The sequence below is a fragment of the Mytilus trossulus genome, chromosome 9 (assembly GCF_036588685.1).
Source record: "Mytilus trossulus isolate FHL-02 chromosome 9, PNRI_Mtr1.1.1.hap1, whole genome shotgun sequence".
Taxonomy (NCBI): Eukaryota; Metazoa; Mollusca; class Bivalvia; order Mytilida; family Mytilidae; genus Mytilus; species Mytilus trossulus.
Genome location: NC_086381.1, coordinates 60,613,945 through 60,634,009, shown reverse-complemented (window position 1 = coordinate 60,634,009; position 20,065 = coordinate 60,613,945). Strand labels below are relative to the sequence as shown.

General features: G+C 31.2%; 1 protein-coding gene across 1 annotated transcript; it reads right to left on the bottom strand.

Moving 5' to 3' along the window:
* Nucleotides 1–2,205: 2,205 nt before the first annotated feature.
* Nucleotides 2,206–16,463, bottom strand: LOC134684814 (uncharacterized). Its single transcript, XM_063544123.1, has 4 exons — nucleotides 16,354–16,463; nucleotides 8,801–9,035; nucleotides 6,083–6,312; nucleotides 2,206–3,513 (listed from the first exon to the last, which is right to left on the bottom strand). The coding sequence occupies exons 2-4, from the start codon at nucleotides 9,009–9,011 to the stop codon at nucleotides 2,206–2,208; spliced, it is 1,749 nt and encodes a 582-aa protein (XP_063400193.1). The 5' UTR covers nucleotides 9,012–9,035; nucleotides 16,354–16,463.
* Nucleotides 16,464–20,065: the final 3,602 nt, after the last annotated feature.

Sequence of the window (20,065 nt, the reverse complement as noted above, 5' to 3'; positions counted from 1 at the left end):
GGGAGAAAACTTCACGACCTACAGGAAGTAGCCAATATTATTTTTGAATATTTATTGATTTTCTTCTTTATTACTGTACATCATTGTACATATAGCAATGCAACTTTGTATATTATGTCATAATGAATAAGATTAAACTATAAGTAAAAAATCGCGAATTTTCCCTTTTAGAAAGTTTATGCATACCTCATTCTAAGTAAAATCTAAGTTTAAGGAACACTTTAAAAGTTAAGATGTTTTATGCGTATGGCCCCAGCTGTTCCCTAATAGTACGTTATTCTGATCGGCTACTAACAGCAATCTCGCATCTTTCTTAAATTATTATTCGTTTCCAAAAAAATGTACCATAGCTTCCACAATAAAGTGCACACCAACAAAAGAAAAACATAATAGAAATCATGTTTTTATGATCATATCAAAAATGTTATTAAATGAATAAGTATTGAATACTTCCTTTAGTAATTTGATACGATAGAAAACCGTGTCACGCTGCATATATAATTTTCATCTTTACGGTCATTGCGATCTAAAAATGTACTTGACATGGGGTTTTATTACTCTATATGATTTCAACATTTTTATTGTAGCTGTGTCAGAAGCAATGTGTTTTTGATATTTCTTAAATGGTAGTTAAGGATGGTAATGTTTGTTACACATCAAATACTTTGTCAGATATTCATAGACATTTTGACAGAAACTTTTTTTTATGATAAAGAGATAATATTCTGATTGGTGAACATAACAAACTGTCTGCCTTAAAAGGAGGGTATCAACTGGTATATTTTATTATAGAGCCTATTTGTTAGCTTGTTATTAGATGTCTTCAAAATATACTATGCTTTTTCTGGCAACAATTCCAATAAAACAACAAGAACATATCATGCGCACACGGTTCATGGTGCACTGCATGTTTATCAGGTGTTCTGGAACTCATTCATCATTTATTCTTCATGTGATCATCAATTTATATTGTAAACGTTTCATTGCGTACATCGCTTTATGTGCACCAGTTTTAGGAGTTTTATACAGGACAGTGGTTGGAATCCGTCTTACTTTCCCCTCTCTTCTGAGTGACGAAAACTGCTCAGCAAGTCGTGTGCACAACTACAAGGAACTTTCATCGGACACGTTGTCAAAAGGAACAATTCGTGGCTAACCACAGCGTGAGTTACATTTAAAACATTACATATTATGTATTTATATCAGCGATGAACGGTTTTAATATATTTCCCTATGTTATAAAGAAACTATGAATATTTTACCGTTCAAACTGTTCGTATCTGCGATAACACAATTAAATTCAAGACAGAACCCGACGTGTGCAAGAATATTCATCTATTTATCATTATAAAGAACATTAACAGCTTTTTATGTCTACGAACTGTTTTACATCCGTATTTTAATAGACTTTAATTATTATTGAACACATTGTAAAATTGTATTTATATGTATATTTTCAGTTTTCACCTTTTGGATTGGTAGTAAAATAAAAGTCAGCTCCTGATTGTTTTATCCTTTCTTAAACCCTGTCATCTTGGTTACACTCACTGGTCCGGCCAGCACATTAAGTATTAAACTATAAAAAGTCCTAGTATTTTGCAATAACATTTACCGAATTAATTTGTTTTGGGCAATATGAAGCTGCAAACCTTCATCGACTGTTATAAAAATTTGGACAGAAGCTTATATACGAACTCATATCAAATTACTCTAATTCTAAATATGACTCTAATTTATACTTAAAACGTGTATTGTAACTCGAAAATCAACTGTATCTCGAAGCTTTACTTTAAAAGTGGCTAATCTTCTAACTTCATCTTGAAGTATATATATAATACAGAATCTCGAACACTTACTCTATATATCGGAAACATTGTACTTATGCGAGGCACACACAGAAACGACATATAATTAAATTAAGAAATGGAAATGATTTTTTACAGAATCTTCACGTGGTTAAGTGTATGACGTACCAACATCAAATACTGGAAGAAACACAGCATGCAGTTTGAAAATGTCCACAGTTAAATTATTATGTAAAGTAAAATAATGACTATATATTTATACCATCTTGAGTAATATAAAAAAAACACATAACGTAATGTCAAAACCATATTATTCAATTAAAGAAAATAATGTCACAGTATCACATAATACAGATTTGAAATTCAAAGAAACACATTTTGACACTTTGGTGAGTCGATATTATTCCATTGAAAAAAATATCATTAACACCAAACACAAAAGGTCAAAAATGAGTGTTGCGATTGTAGCATATTCTTGTGACTGAAAGATTTCTTTAAAAATAGGGTGTAACACTTTAAATGAAACGACCATTACAACTTCAAGATTGCAAAGTATGAGAATCGATCTTAAGTACACTTCTAAGCCACAAAATTCATTGTGTCCATCACTTTTTTTCCGAATAAAAGGGCCATTGTCACTAGCCGGCTGTGTGAGACCATAGACATTTTTGTTTGAACATAATTTACTGACGTGAGTGACATTGGCATTATGATGGTTATTTGGTTGCTCTTTGTAAGCTTGTGCCGCGGCCAAATCTTGAATTTTACTAGATTCAGTATCTAAGAGACATGGTGAATTGCACGGCTTGATTTCAGTGTTGCTGTGCGTGGAAATGTATTGTTTGAAATGTTTATCATATACTTGTTTTTGGCATTCGCAAAAGCGCGGAATGTTACGTAAACCATCATCTCCCATAGGAATTGGCATCGAAAAATACTTAGACGTATTTGCACGGCTTGATTTCAGTGTTGCTGTGCGTGGAAATTGCTCTTTGTAAGCTTGTGCCGCGGCCAAATCTTGAATTTTACTTGAAGATTCAGTATCTAAGAGACATGGTGAATTGCACGGCTTGATTTCAGTGTTGCTGTGCGTGGAAATGTATTGTTTGAAATGTTTATCATATACTTGTTTTTGGCATTCGCAAAAGCGCGGAATGTTACGTAAACCATCATCTCCCATAGGAATTGGCATCGAAAAATACTTAGACGTATTTTTGACGTTTCCACATTGCAAACAAATTTCTTGTAAATCTAAATTGAGAGTAGAATGTGAGCCAGAACAGGTAGCATGTCCTTCTGTCCTTCGATCACCAGGTGTTAAATCATTTCGCGAATTATCTTGTTTTGTTTGATACAAGTTGAGTTCTGCAAGTTTATTTAGAATAAAAATACATTGTTTCACAGTAAGGTTCTGTACATGACGAAGGTAGGTAGTAAGTTCTTCACGTGATGAAAATGCAGAAATATTCTGCATGATGTATGCTAGGAGGGTACCTCCACCAATTAAATAGTGCAGTGGCTGCTGGTCGTTTAGTTGAATGACTGACACCCACGTAGGTTGAATAACCTTCTTTTTGAATGCAACTAGTACCAAATCTTTTGTCTTTTGTAGATGCCAAGTAATTTCTCCTGCACGGTAATCGAGACTTTCCGTCAGTATTAGTCTTATATGGTCATCAGATCCTGATTTGCAGAGTCTGTGAATAACCTTTAATAGAAATATTTAGTACACATCACAACATTTTACTTGAATAAATGTTTTCTATTATGAAAACACAGGTATTGAAAAAAATAAAGATTCATATGCATGTGCTGTAATTTAAACTTTTCTATATTTTACGCCTTATCTCGTCATCAAGCAGCGACTGCGACCCACTAAATGTGTTGATAAGTTAACAATATGTAGAACATTTCAAAATACTTTACAAAATGATAAACTAACGTGACGACTTTGCAATAGCAAATATACAATAACACTTATAAATCATTTTAGAGTAACGGATATTTTACATTTGATACGTGACCCTTTCATTTTCATCACTGTTGGTTTTTGAACATGAATTTTATAAACAAAATAAAACTGTCTTTTAAAGTATACTAGTCAGGAAAATGACCATTGTTACATTATAGTTCGTTTCTCTGTGTGTTACGTTTCGGTGTTGTGTTTCTGTTGTGTCGTTGTTCTCTTATATTTGATACGTTTCCCTCAGTTTAAGTTTGTAACCCGGATTTGTTTTTTTTAGTTTAGTTCCACATCGTAGGATTCAACAAGGGGTAGTAAATGAATAACCCATTACGTAAAAAATGTATTCTCAGCATATTTTTCAAATTTATCGAAGATGTTACGGAAGTACGGAAAGTGTCCAATGTCGGTACAGTTGATAGTGGTTTTAATCATGATATCAATAATTTTTCAATGTAAACAAGGAACGCTATCTTCAGGTTTTTTTTTACATAATAAGAACTTAATATACCATGGTTCTTATGAGTTAACATATGTGAACAAATGGATCCGTAGGATGAATTTGTTTAAATATGTTAATGAGTAAGACACATGGTACATAATATTTATGATACAAATAATAGGATTGACAGCTTGAAGACCTTGAGCTAATATTGGAAATGGATCAAGTTACAGTTTTAACCAATGAAACTAAAGCTCGCACAAGTCCCTTTTGCGCCTCGTGTATGATCTTTTGTGTATTTCATTTAATAGAGCCCCAGAATTTGCAAAAAGTAAAGAAAATGTGGATTTTCCGGATTTTCTTTTTCGCTCCGTATATGATCGTATGCGCAGGTAATTTCATTATGTCATGCGACAAGGATTCCAGCGACAAGGATTAAATAGTTTTGCTAATGACGGTAAGAATTGTTTTTTTTGTGGTTTTCAAGGAATCATACACATTAATAAAATTTTACAGGTTGTTTATTTCATTGCAATATGCATATTTATACGTTTAAAGTTTTCGTACAAATAAACTCATCATAGATACCAGGACTAAATACTGTCTATACGCCAGACGCGCGTTTTGTCTACAAAAGACAAATCAGTGACGTTCGAATAAAAAATGTTAAAAAGGCCAAACAAAGTACGAAGTTGAAAAGCACATAAGACCAAAATTCGTAAAAGTTTGCCAAATTTCGCTAAGGTAATTTATGCCTGAGGTAGAAAAAGCCTTCTTTTCTTCTGTTATTTTATTAATTCAATTATATATTTATTTAATTTAAACACAATTTTAATGATAAAACAGTGGTGTGGTGTACGTCATTTGATCGCAAAAAGAATCATATTTTTTTACAAATTTTTGTAGCCGATATTTATTCCTTTTTCTAAATAGTTACTCCCTTTATGAATCGAGATTCAATTTAATTTTCGAAAAGGAAATGTTTTTTTTCAGATCTGAAAGAGGAAACTTTAAATAATTTCTCCCAAAATTAAGGGAACTCGTAATTCTCCTATATAGTTTAAAAAAGGTTTCTTAAGATGTGGTACACATAGTTTATTGCTTTTTGTTATGAAATGAAAATAAATGATGATCTTAACCTTTTACATTTTTCAGTTTTCTGAATATTTCGGAAGGGGATACATTTAAAAAAAGGATTGAGTTCAGCCATGGAAGAACATGCCAATGAATATGTTGTACCTCACCTAAGCCCCACATTCTTTCCTTTGGATTCAAGTTGAGTTGCATATTTAATTAGCAACGTATGGTACAACATCAAACTGCAGATAATATAAAATGACTTCCCCTCAACACTCTTTTTAAGTAGATTATTTTATTAAAACATCAAATGAAAAAATCCAACTTATGTTACAACGACATATGTAAATAATATGTATCAAGTTATATTAAGTAGACAGTTGTTACCAATTAATCTTCAATTATCAAATGTCTTATCATCTGCTTGATTGATCAGGTGAGTATCTCAATAGAACACATTTTGTCTATTCTTAATTTGTATAGACTCATGTTGAAATGATACGCATATTATACAGAAAAAAAAAATATCGAGAAAGATTTCTGCGTACATGCGGGAGGCTTGAAAAATTTAAACAATTGTGGATTCATACGCTTAGGGATTTTTAAAATGGTTTCTATTTTTATTCAACTTTCTACTGTAAACAAAGTTTTCGTCCTGAGCTCCTCATATAAATTTCTTCGCACTATTAAAAGAAAAAAGGCATGGGTTGTATCTTTGAGTAATGTGTCCTTTTCTCTAATATGTGCAAATTCTGATAGGCTATTAATGATTGACTATTGTGTACTTAATCCTACCTCTTTTAATGTGTTTGACATGCTTTCAAACTGCTGCTTATTTAGTTTCCGGACAATTGAGTGATTTAATTCGTTCCTGAAAAAGTTCAAACGAACAACATCTGCTCCGAAACTAATTTCACCGTCAAGTGGTTTACAATCAAAGCCAAATAATGGTTCTTCTATTTCAGTATTTCGTAACACACGCACCAGTAACGTCAAGTCCATTTCAGCTGATGGTACATGATGACCTTTACAAATGTAACAACATTAATAATAAAACAATGATTCTTTGTTAACCTTATTATTTTCTTAAACATAAAACATTTGTATACAAAAAAAATATATAAAAAAGAAAGCTCATTCAACATATATTTATGTTCAGGAAATACACCAATGCTTAAGTAAATATATTTGTCCATAAATAGTTAGGAACTCTTAAACTTAAACTATTATTTATAATAAATAATCATTCAATTGCATTTTGAGTACATTTTAAGCCTCTTTTAATTATACAAACATGCATTCAATAATAATAATAATAATAATAATAATAATAATAATAATAATAATAATAATAATAATATTAATAACAATAATAATAATAATAATAATAAATAATAATAATAATAATACTAATAATAATGATCATAATAGCAATTAAAGAGCTATTGTGGAGAAAACATTGAACGGTCATTCCTCCTGTCTATAAATCATATGTGACCAGAAAAGTTTGGAAGAAAACAATTTCTTTTCAAAAAAAATTAACTTCGAATGTCAGAGAACAGTTATTAAGAACTACATAAAATTAGATACTTTTCCAAAGAATATGGGAGATACTAAGCATTTTCAGGTTTCTTATCGTCACTTTTGTTCTCAAATAAATGCTTTCTTTGCACTGTTTACAAAATTAATTGAAGTGATCATTTACCTTTGTAAATTATCATTTATGATGTGTCGCTTCCAGTTTTAATGTAAAGGTTATTTAATCTGATTACAAATATACAGATTTTTGTTCTGTTATATGAAACTAGTGCGAACCATGACTACTTTAGACTGAATGAATTTAAAAAAACATTTTTTTTCTAAATGACTACCAATTTAGTTAAAAAAGTACTATGTTCTATAATCTACCGGTATAAAACTATAGTCAAGTGTAAAATCTGGATAGTCAATATAGATAACAGTGACCTCAATTATTAGAACATAAAGCAAACATTTCAATTTAAAATACTCTTGGTCTGTACTGTTTATGGGTAATGAGTTATATCCAGATACTGTCTATGTTAAACATTTCTAGGGTGAAATCAGGACTCTAATGGCACTAATCATTTCCGACCGAAATTGTTTAATTATGACATATAGCAGCTAACAATTTAGAAAAAAATATTTATCAAATTCTTTTACCTTATTTCAAAAGAACCGAGAACATGCAAAACAATTAAACTTAAAACACCACGTTGACCTGTGACTGTGACATCATTTTCATACTGGTTGTCCAAATCAAATAAAAGAACCCAGTATCTATCACTTACAATTCACAATTAATTATTTGCAAATACATCAAGCAAAATAACTCTCATTAAACATTTAGACTCTTCCGTTATTGTTAGGATGCAACGGGTTAATTGGATAAAATTTTAACTATCCCGGTTCTCATCTGAAGTAGTAATTATATCAAGAAAAAAATGTTATGGGAAGATAATTTTCACAAACAAAATAAGTCAGTTCAGCAGTGTAATATTCCAAACCATATTAACTGTTTGATGTTTACAACTGATGCTTAACCCAAGAAGTATGTTGCATGATCGCTAACGCTTACAGAAGAATAGGCCCTTTTAAGGTAAACAATAACGTGCGTCTTGTGTAGAAAATGCAGAAAATGTTAAGCGTAGTATGTTTAATGTGTTTTTTACAACCATTATGTCGATATCACTTCTGGTTGATGTTTCGTCACCAACTCAGTAGTCAGGATTTTTGTGTACACAGCACATATCATTGTTCTGTTTATTTACAGTGAAGAAAATATCAAACTACTTGAAACACTAATGGTTTTATACAATATGTGCAATTTTTTTGAATTTACGGTATTTAATGGTATTAAACTTCGTATTTGATTTGATATTCAAATTGGGTTGATTCGAGAATGAAAAAAGCACGTTGGCCTGGTATCCCTAATGAGTTTTATTTCATACACCCATGGCTTTTTACATTTTGAGTTTTGATTAAGCATAATAAGAGTAATCATGATTAATACAAAAATACGCTCTGTACTCAGAACATTCACAAAGTGTGGTTATTAGTTTTGATTTAATTCTTTTACATGTTATAGATCGTACAACCAGAAGAAACCAATTTAAAAAATGCATTTATATATCCATTTAGTATATAAATTCGAATAATTGTAACATTCGATATATTAGTGGACAGGATGTTATTTAAAGAATAATTCATACTTTTATAGAAATAAATCTGTGTTTTATAGCTTTTCCAAAACGAGTATCACTGCTAAAGAGAATATTAGCTTCAATTTAAAAACCATAAACAGTATGCCAAAATTTGAATAGAAAATTGATCTGAAAATTGAAACAACGGACATAACCTAAAAAGGTGTGTCGGTTGAACAGACACATACTTTCTCTTTCGATACTGGTAACCGAATTACCAATATTGAAAAAAACCCAATTATAATATTCTTGAGATGAATATTAATGAAATAGAAGGTCAGTGAAAACTCACCACTTTTTGGATATAACTTTTCTTGATCTGTCCGATTTATATTCTTCATAATGCCTTTCTTGTAAAACTTAAGTGTTTCTTCAAGTGTTTTTGGTGGATGCCGTTCATCAAATTTCTGTCGGAGAGCATCTGTAGCAGCACCCATCAGCTTTTGAATACGTATGAATCTATCTTCATCAATGCCAACTATTGCAATGACTGTGTCGTTCATAATGGCGGAGATAATATTGTTGAACTTAAAAACAAGACTGTTATGGTTACAAGAGCACAATATAAACATGCTAAACTATCTAAATAAACTTTCTGACTCAGTTACTGTGGAATTGCAAAGACCTCCTTTTCATTTCTTAAAATAAACAGTTTAATGTCATTACTCTCATGGTAATCATAGTGGGACAAACATAGCATGTACTTGATAAATGTTTCACGGGGATCTTTAAATAACATGTTGTTGTATTTCAATTAGTATATTTGTTTGGATGAAATATTTTTAAAGTGTCTGTAAAAATACTTCTAAAAGAAGGGAAAGAAACACATAATAGAAAACATTACTAATTTTAGAATTATACGCTTTCAGTTTTTAACAATCGGGGTTCATTTTACGGTTATAATACGCCGCACTCATGGGTTTCAATACAAATGTATACTGCATACACAATGACACAAAGAAAAGTTATATATGAACGAGACAATCTTATTAATAACATGATGGAATACATGAAAAACAATGAAGTAACGAAAATATAATGATAGTACCTTTAAACTAGCTGTCATTAAGTGCAAGTACTGTCAGATTTGTTCTTGGTGTCCCGTTAACATGTTTAACCCCACCGCATTCTGTATGTTTGTGCTTTACCTAAGTCAGGAGCCTGTAATTCAGTGGTTGTCGTTGGTTGATGTGTTACATTATTGTTTTTCGTTTGTCATTTCGGAAACTTTTATAGCTGACTACGCAGTATTGACTGTGCTCATTGTTGAAGGCCGTATGGTGACTTATAGTTGTTAATTTCAGTGTCATTTTGAAAAAAAATGTCTTGTGGAGAGTTGTGGCTCATTGGTAATCATATCATATTTTCTCTTTTATATTTATTTGTCGGCACTGTTCAAAGTTCCTGACACGAGACATCAATTTCATCTCTTAATTTATGAGCTTTTAAACTTTAAAAAAAGGTTGAAGGAGTTTGCTTATAAGGTTGGCACAAAAGACACTAGAAACGGACTAAAGAGTATTCGCAGTTATTGAAAATCGGTTTAAAGCTAATAACAACCCCTAAAGAAATCATGTTTCTCAGACTACAATAGCAATCAGTACAACATGTACACATCTAGTGGGTTGAGTTTACACACGTTTAAAACATCCTTGAACTGCAAGTTTAATTTAGGTAAACAAGACGACTCTTAATCACAGCTTTTTCAGGTGATATTTTAGGGTTAATAAATATATATACATATAAATATATATTTATTAACCCTAAAATATCACCTGAAAAAAGCTGTGATAATTTTTCAGACTTATATATATATATATATACATCGTGTGGTCTAGCGGGACGGCTGCAGTGCAGGCGATTTGGTGTCACGATATCACAGTAGCATGGGTTCGAATCCCGGCGAGGGAAGAACCAAAAATTTGCGAAAGCAAATTTACAGATCTAACATTGTTGGGTTGATGTTTAGACGAGTTGTATATATATACATATATAAACGAGTCTAAATTGAAAACTACGTTCAAACCTATGACTGCGTTTGATAAAAACCGCAGTTTTTATACGTGTGCATGTCAAACAAATTTCGTTGAAGGGTCTAAAAACAGCACAAACAACATTTTCCAAAAGACCAAAAGAGTGAAAAAGTATATTTAAACAAACCGCATTTGACTAACAGGTCGAACAACTGATGTTATTTAACCCTGCTGACTGCCATTGGCGATTGCCAAATAAAATTGATCACTAGATGTAACAAAATGGATCTAATAAAATTTTAATACGTCACAGAACAAAAAATTGTTAACTTGTGGACAGGATGTTGTGCCACAAACATTCGGTGTCAATATTTCTTTAGTACACCATATCCGGATTTCGACAATAAATGTCTCTTCAGTGATGTTAGGGATCGAAACGGTATTTGGAAGGCCATATAAAAAGTACCCTCATTTTTAGAGAAAGTACCCTCATTTTTAGATTAACTCTTGAATTTTAAGAGTCAATATATAGGATGAACGGATCATATAAACCGGAGGGAAAATATGATACATGCCCAAGTCAAATGCGGTTTGTTTAAATATACTTTTTCACTCTTTTGGTCTTTTGGAAAATGTTGTTTGTGCTGTTTTTAGACCCTTCAACGAAATTTGTTTGACATGCACACGTATAAAAACTGCGGTTTTTATCCAACGCAGTCATAGGTTTGAACGTAGTTTTCAATTTAGACTCGTTTATATTTTTTGTTTGGGCATGTATCATATTTTCCCTCCGGTTTATATGATCCGTTCATCCTATATATTGACTCTTAAAATTCAAGAGTTAATCTAAAAATGAGGGTACTTTCTCTAAAAATGAGGGTACTTTTTATATGGCCTTCCAAGTACCGTTTCGATCCCTAACATCACTGAAGAGACATTTATTGTCGAAATCCGGATATGGTGTACTAAAGAAATATTGACACCGAATGTTTGTGGCACAACATCCTGTCCACAAGTTAACAATTTTTTGTTCTGTGACGTATTAAATTTTTATTAGATCCATTTTGTTACATCTAGTGATCAATTTTATTTGGCAATCGCCAATGGCAGTCAGCAGGGTTAAAGAACATCAGTTGTTCGACCTGTTAGTCAAATGCGGTTTGTTTAAATATACTTTTTCACTCTTTTGGTCTTTTGGAAAATGTTGTTTGTGCTGTTTCTATATACATATATATATATATAAGTCTGAAAAATTGCACCAAACAGTTTTAAAGTTAGATTTTCTACAGACAAATGTTATCTCGCTGAGGGACGGACAAAAATTTGTCAGTAGAAAATCTAACTCTAACACTGTTTGGTGTAATTTTCAGACTTATATAGCATGTATAGATATTTGTATTAACCATGTATCTCTATCACTCTGAGATCCAGTGGGCATATATATTGTATGGTTTGCCACTTGTTTAGACTTGTATGTATATATATATTTGAACGTAGTTTTCAATTTACACTCGTATATATATATATATATATAACTCGTCTAAACATCAACCCAACAATGTTAGATCTGTAAATTTGCTTTCGCAAATTTTTGGTTCTTCCCTCGCCGGGATTCGAACCCATGCTACTGTGATATCGTGACACCAAATCGCCTGCACTGCAGCCGTCCCGCTAGACCACACGACCACCTGGGCTCTCAAAAAAGAGCTTTATATATATATATATATAGGAAAGGGCAGTATTCATTGCTAGTATTAGGTTTATTTAAGTTAGAATAAGTTCAATGTAATAAATCTCATAACTAGTTAGAGCAAAAATATCATCCAAATATCTAAATGAGTTATTGATTTTTTTGTATCAGATATTGTGTCGATGAGTCTGCTGGTGTGGGGCATACGTGTATATTGAAATTCGTTACAATACAGAAACAGAATAAGTACTCAAATGTCTCCATCAGAATTCTGATAAATGAGTGACATCGATATATCCATAGTGTCATTTAGTAGCAATGCGAATGCAGTTGTCATATCAAAAACAGTTCAATTGGCAGAGTGCGTTTGTTTAATGTTACGAAAAAATAAAATTAAAAATTTTGAATTTATATTTTGAAGGACCGAATTTGAAAATTAGTAAAACTTTTTTGAAAAGTGTCCAGTAGCGTAGACAATTTTAAACTTAGCAAATACTTCCAACGAATTCTTGACACCCCAAAAGGGATACAGTCCGCTTTTTTAGTAGTCCTTAATTGAAGGATCAAGTACAAGGTTTATAGCCTTAGTGTACAAGTGTACAGACAGTGTATAAGTGGAACAATAGTGTGAAGACGAAATAAATCTATTTTAATATGTGTAAGGTGTTTTGTGTAGCATCAGACGGTAATACATAAAGATGAAAACATGTATTCGGTTCTGCTTGTAAAGTGAAGGCAAACACTATCATTATTACGGTGTCAGTGTCCAAAAAATAAATTCAGCTGCAGTGATGGTGAATTTTTAAAATGATAACTAGACTTGCATTTTTACTAGATAACACAGTTACGAATTTAGCTATGACATATATTTTATATCTCTGTCTTGCCCAATCAGAAATATAACATCCTACAATGCATTCAAATGATTTGTTCAACGCTCCTTAACACAAGCAAATAAACTCATCATAGATACCAGGAATAAAATTTAATTTAGTAAGCCAGACGCGCGATTTTCTACAAAAGACTCACCAGTGACGCTCGAATCAAAAATGATTTAAAAAGTCCAAACAAAGTACGAAGTTGAAGAGCATTGAGGACCCTCGAGAAAATAAATCTCCACCAGCAGTGGCATCAACCCAGTGGTCGCAAATAAACTCATCATATATACCAGGATGTATTTATGTTATTCAGCACTTATCTAGCAAACTATAAAAGTATATGTAGTTTACTTCCATACTTGGTCAAATTTATATACTAAGATTGATTGAAAACATACGGTTTTAATATATCTCCAAAATATAACAACACAAAAATACACATGCAATCTTTGGAATTCTACCATTTAAATCACGAAACAGAAAGATGGTATGTGTATTATGAACACAATGAATAAAATTTCAGCTATTTAAAATATACCGATCATGACGATTGACGTAATTTGAACTCAATGTGTATTATTTAAAAATCAAAATTAGCGCTAGATCTATGTTTGTGATATAAAACATCTTTGGAAAGTATTATCTTAGTTAAAAACATTTGTTAAATTAACAGGTAAGCCGAGATTGGGCTGTCAGTTTGACAATAAAGTAAAAGACAAATGTGTAAAAGATACGATCTATTTCGATTGACATGAATAGAAAGTTATTCGAGGCGACTTTTTTTGTTATGTGAGTGAATAGTTTAAGGACATACGATACAGTTTTGATCCTGTATTAACAAGTTGATGAAAATTTGCATATAGACTATTTTTTACCTAATTAAATCAAATATGTAATAAAAAAACACCTTCATGTGCTACCTTTTCAGTTAAATGAGGTCGAAATTTTGTATATTTGCTCAAAATTCGGATTTGTGGTCGTATTTTCTCTTTCGAAAGAAAGCCATAACTTTTTTTGTTTTTAAAGATAAAAACAAATTATTTTTTGTTAAATAATTTGTAATTTCTGTATTTTATAAATATCTTAACAATTTATGCATTTTTTATTCAGAAATAATACATATTTATCAAATGGTCATGAATTGAGAAAACAACGTATTTTTTTTGCTGTACATTTATCAAAATTAAAAAAAAATGCACTATTTACAGTTTTGTAAAATTTAGTCTACATAAGCTTCCTGCAAAAGGAAACAAAATGTTATTTTAAAAAATAGGTGTCCATGCACTCGTTTTCAAATTAGAGCAGTTTGAATGATAAAAATCGGTCGAAAAATGCATCTTTTCCCGATATGTCACAGCTTCCCCCTATTTGTCACGAAAATGTTAACATTTATAAGTTTGAACAGCTATTTGCTTCCTACAAAGTAATTATATTAGGAAAAAAACTATGTAAATTTATTAAGAACGTCCAAGAGAAGGTCGTTCCTCAAGGTTAGGACTTCTTAATATTATTTTATACATGTACATGTAATTCACATATGCTATAGACGTTGGTATATTGTTAATATATATATATATATGTATATATAAATAACTCGTCTAAACATCAACCCTACAATGTTAGATCTGTAAATTTGCTTTCGCAAATTTTTGATTCTTCCCTTGCCGGGATTCGAACCCATGCTACTGTGATATCGTGACACCAAATCGCCTGCACTGCAACCGTCCCGCTAGACCACACGACCACCGGGCTCTACAAAAATAGAGCTTTCGCTGGCCATGTGTTACCTTTCCTCGTCAGTTTTAATCTAGCGGCGTACTACAGTACATGATATATAAGACATGAAGATGTTATTGTATTTTGAAACAATTAGTTTAAGAGAATAAAGTATTCATTCATATTCATTCATTTAAGTCTTCAGAATAAAACAATATTGATAAATACAATATCAGTATTATGCATGCAAAGCAAACGGTTTATATAACACAATACAAGCTATCATATGTAAGAAGGAAAGGAGAAAGAGAGAGATAAATAAAAAGTAAAATAAACTTTGAAAATTTTTAATTCTGTGGTGGTGACGTGAATGTTGTTGATGATGTTCCGTGTCAAATATCAATAACACTTTGTGAAAGTACAAGAAATATGTTTGAGATTTGATTAAATTTGAACATGTCTGAAAGTTTAATTATTTTGATCATTCGAAAGTTCCAAGTTTCCACAAAATTAAAAGATCATATTTAAACGATGATTTCGGAAAACCAATTTAGATTATTTATTACTAGTAATGTTTTTCTACCAGAAATATATTTTAGACAAGGAAGAAGTATTGACGGACACGCGTTGACGTATTTATTAAATACACGAGGTGTCATATAAGGTTACACAGGGAGGTTTTTCTCAAGCTAATAGATACGTTTGAACAAAGTTATGAAGGCACATCCGCCAATAATTAACATCAAGCGTCAACAATTGAATTGAACAGACACAAAACTAATATATAACAAGAAGATATGCATACAAAAATATATTGCACAGCACTGCGCAACATGTACTACTGGTAAAAAGTTTTCAGGCATTTTTTAGTTTAGAATAATATTTGTCGATACAGACACACAGGATGTATATACTGAGACCAAATACGTATGCGATCATTACTATAATTTTTAATAAGTTTCAGTTTTTCAATTTGTGTGTTTGGCTATAAATTACAAATAATTTTTTTAATCATTAAAATAAGAGACTCCAAAGAGCGAATAGCTTATGACAAGTGATGTGTTAGTATAAACGTAATGTTAACATGAAAGTATAAGGGTTCACTACAAGCATTTCAACAATTTTCGACTCACATAGCTTGATATGGTCACAGAGTTTACGCCCCGAAGGATGAACACAATATTTTAACTTCATAAGCTCAGATTTTGATTAAATATTTGACGTAGGTTTCTGACACAAAATAAATGTGGGTTAAGAACTGAAGAAGATATCAATTGGACTGTAATCAATTAAAATTTAAAACTGGACATATCTTTAATGGTTTTATGTCCAAAATTTAAATACATTCAGCATAAAAAAAATTATATACATTCAGCATATCAAAGAACCACAAGAATTTATGTTTTGATAAAGTCAAACAAAATTTAATGTTTGACTCTTTGGCCCTTAGTTTGGATGAAGACTTATAAAAAATGATGATTACAGGGGAAGATAAATAACCCTGATATACCCTATTTGCCTTGTGAACTATGACAGGAATGGTACATCGCGGTTTCATATATTTCTCTATATACATAAGAAAACTTACAAAATGATGGCATTGAATCCAAATTTATCTATTCAACTCTTCTAAATTCTATTTAAGATCTGTCCTTCATGTCAATGTTGGAACGTCGACAATTAATTCAGTCTGCAGGTAGATCATAATTTAAATGTGTGCATTCCCTCTAGTCATTGGTTGAAACGTTGTTATAAAGAAATTCATGCGTCACATTTATTTTTAGAATTTAGTTTTTGTCTATACCTAACACTCTATTGAATATTTGGTACTTCCTTATGACATTGAACATTCTTTTGTAGGGACATTTCATACAATTTAATTTTAACCAAAACGCAATTGCACTATATATAAAAAATATGATTAATCATGATACATTACTCATTCTCGTATACTTAGTGACTTATGACAATCATATTGATAATGAATTGGTTAAAAACCAATACATTAATACTAGTAAACTCATCATAGATACCAGATGATCGAATACAAAAAAAGGCAAAATAAAGAACAAAGTTGCAGATAGTTGAGGGCCCAAAATTTCGACGGTTTTGCAAAATAGAATTAATGTTATCTATTCCTGAGATAGAATTTTCCTTCATATTTCGAAAAAAGCAAACGTTTGGCAAAAAAGGTCAACACATCGAAACTGTACCACGTAAATCAGATGATAAAAAACGTCAGCAACTACAGGCTATACTTCGAGACTATCATGTATTATTTACGACGTTGAAATGGGATGATTATCAACCAAAACACATTTCGGAAAAAGGACGAGACGTTCTTTGACACAACCCATTCATTATCTTCGGCTCAGACACTGGTGATGTTTAATTTCTCGTTATGTATGATTCATTAAAGAAACACCATCAATATATCTATATGTGAATCTAAAGGATTGTACAACAACTCTGAATTTTGATTGCGGGTAATTATTTGACATAAGTTTCTGACATAGTATGAATGTTGTCTAAGATCTTCAAAAATTAAAACTGAACATTTACTTATGATGGTCTAATGTTCAAAATCCAAATACAGCAGATCAAAGAACCCCAAGAAATTAATTTTGATGAAGTCAAACACAATTTATTTTGGACTATTTGTACCTGCTTAATGTGGATCGCGACTATTCGACTAGTAAGTTCTCTGTTATTTTTTTACATATTTTGATTGATTAAAAATGTTAAATAATTTAATTTTGTCAATATTATTGTTATAATATGTATCTGTGAGATGCTCAAAGTGATATTTCACCCAATTTCACCATTTCCCCAAAAGATTTTGGGTTTTAAAGCAAATATTTTTTTCCTTGTCAGTGACCTATATTTGTCATTTGCTTATTCTTGAAGCTTAACTCAGCTTTTTATATTACAGATTTGGACCAATTGCCGCAAACACTTTTTTCATTACGAAAAAAATATGTGAACACCTCCAATTTCACGGCATTGAATAAACGGTCCCTTTTACATACCTTTTGAGCTTAAATGGTCCGGTACGCCATTTTTTTTTCTTAACAAATTTGATTCATTCTCTATAAAGTTTAAAATAACAAAAAAAATCAGCACTTCTGACTGACACTTCGAATAGGACCGGCTTACCTTAATACCGGTACCGCAGCACCTGCTTAATAAATTTTGAGAGGGGTTGGTAGTTTGTGGAATTATATATGTCTCTGAAAACTGTTTATGACAATTTTAAATATAAAAAATAGTGACATTCAATCCATACCTATCGACACTTTTCCTTGTATTCAACATCTGTATTTGATATGAAACGACAACGGTTGATTCAATCTGCCGATAGATCATAATTTAAACGACTTTAATTGTGTGCATATCCTCTTTTTTGAAGGCCTCAGGGAAGATTAACGTGTATTTTTCAAATGAGTTATGTTCTTTTACCAAATATTTTTATTAATTCATTTAGATACCAGTCATTTGTTGAATTGTTATTATAAAATAATTCATGCCTCACACTTATTTTTAGATTCAGTTTTTGTCTATACCTAACTCAGCTAGGCTATTTAATACTTGGTGCGTTTTTTAACAACCTTGAAAATCCATTTGTATGGACATTTCATACAATTTATTTTTAACCACAAAGCAATAGCACGCTATTTTAAAAATATGATGAATCACGTTACATTATATTATTTACTAAAATTATGTCGTCTACAAAAAGGACGATCTCATAAACTTATGTTAGTTTATACATGTTATACTAATAATAAAAAAAGCCAGTGAGTTCTCCTGTATAAATTGATTTTTTGTTTGTTATTAATGTTGTATATATTATATATAAGTGTTAATGTATGTAAGATATGTAATGTAATGTATAACATGTCTTCTCTGTTCCTATTTATATAGTATAAAAGTAAAAAACACAAAAAATCAGATTATAAATCGAACATTGCACTTCATCTTCTATGGTTCATCAGACATAATTGTTATCGTAAATAGTAACGACTTGTGACATTAAATACGGTGACAAATAAGGTAAATTTTATTATTTAATGGACCGAAATACCTCACGGCTGATTTTGGTCTTATTTTGTAGATAAATATAATATCCTTTGATTAAGGCATGTAGTAGAGTGTCAAAGGGGTGCAGATTTTTTTTAAACTGCGGTCAAAGGTCAAAAGGGGGATTTTAAGAAAATTTTAGACATATTAGACTTTTTCTCAGTAGTCTCTCATGTTAAATGAGATTTTTTTTCCCATGGAAACATGCGCTAGGAATGCTCCTCCAATACAGTCAGTCATATTTATAAATGATAACCAGATATTAGTGATATATACCCTCGCTTGCAACATGTAAGAAAATGAAACAAATATCTTTATCTAAGGAAATAATCAACAAAAAATCTTCATAATTTAAAAGATTTAGCTATGCAAACATACATGGCCACCTATAAATATGTTTTTGGGAAAGTTTTGTTAAAATGCCATAAAGAACAGAGGTGAAATAAAAACTGTAAAGTTACCCGGTCCATGATGTTATGGGAAAAAATATGAAAAGTCTTGGCTGATTATTTTAACTGATAGATGATAGAACTATAAAAATTAGTTTTCATGTTCATGACACTATAGTATATGAAGTTTGTTTTTTATTTATAATTAAATCAGTTCTAAACCAATATCACGTTGAGAAGATGTGTCCCCCCCTTTTTTTTCATAAAAGAACGACAGACGCGGTTGTCGTTTGTTGATATGGTTACTAATTGTTTCTCGTTTCTAGTTTTTAATACTAATTACACCGTTTCAACGATTTTACACTAATATTTGTTTTGGAACCCTTGCTGTTCGGTGTGAACCAAGGCTCCGTTTTGAAGACCGTGCTTTGAACTATAATTGTTAACTTTTACAAATTATGACCTGGATGGAGAGTTGTCTCATTGCAACTCATACCACATCTTCTTATAAATATAAACAAGGGAATAAATAGCAGACTTGAAAGCTTGATAAATATGTACACTACAAATACAGATTCACAGGGATATTACACTTCAAAGGTTGCTGTTTATGCCTAAATATGATACAATAACACTAGACATCAATTTGCACATCAATTTGAAAAGGTAACGGAATACTAGAAAAAAGGTTGGATGTCATTGTATGGCGCCGACAACATTCATGAGTTTATTCAGACTAACCCGTACTGATTGACCATTGCTTCTGGGTCATTTTGTTCCGCAGTAAACTGATTTTCACTGCAACATAAGTGTGAATATAAGAACCAGCTT

Bases quoted from the DNA above. Each gene is read 5' to 3' on its own strand.
- LOC134684814 (XM_063544123.1), bottom strand. From the start codon at position 9,011: ATGAACGACACAGTCATTGCAATAGTTGGCATTGATGAAGATAGATTC. The intron at 6,313-8,800 runs GTGAGTTTTCAC...ACATTTGTAAAG, and splicing joins AAAGTTATATCCAAAAAGTG to GTCATCATGTACCATCAGCT. The intron at 3,514-6,082 runs GTAGGATTAAGT...TTTCTATTAAAG, and splicing joins TGTCAAACACATTAAAAGAG to GTTATTCACAGACTCTGCAA.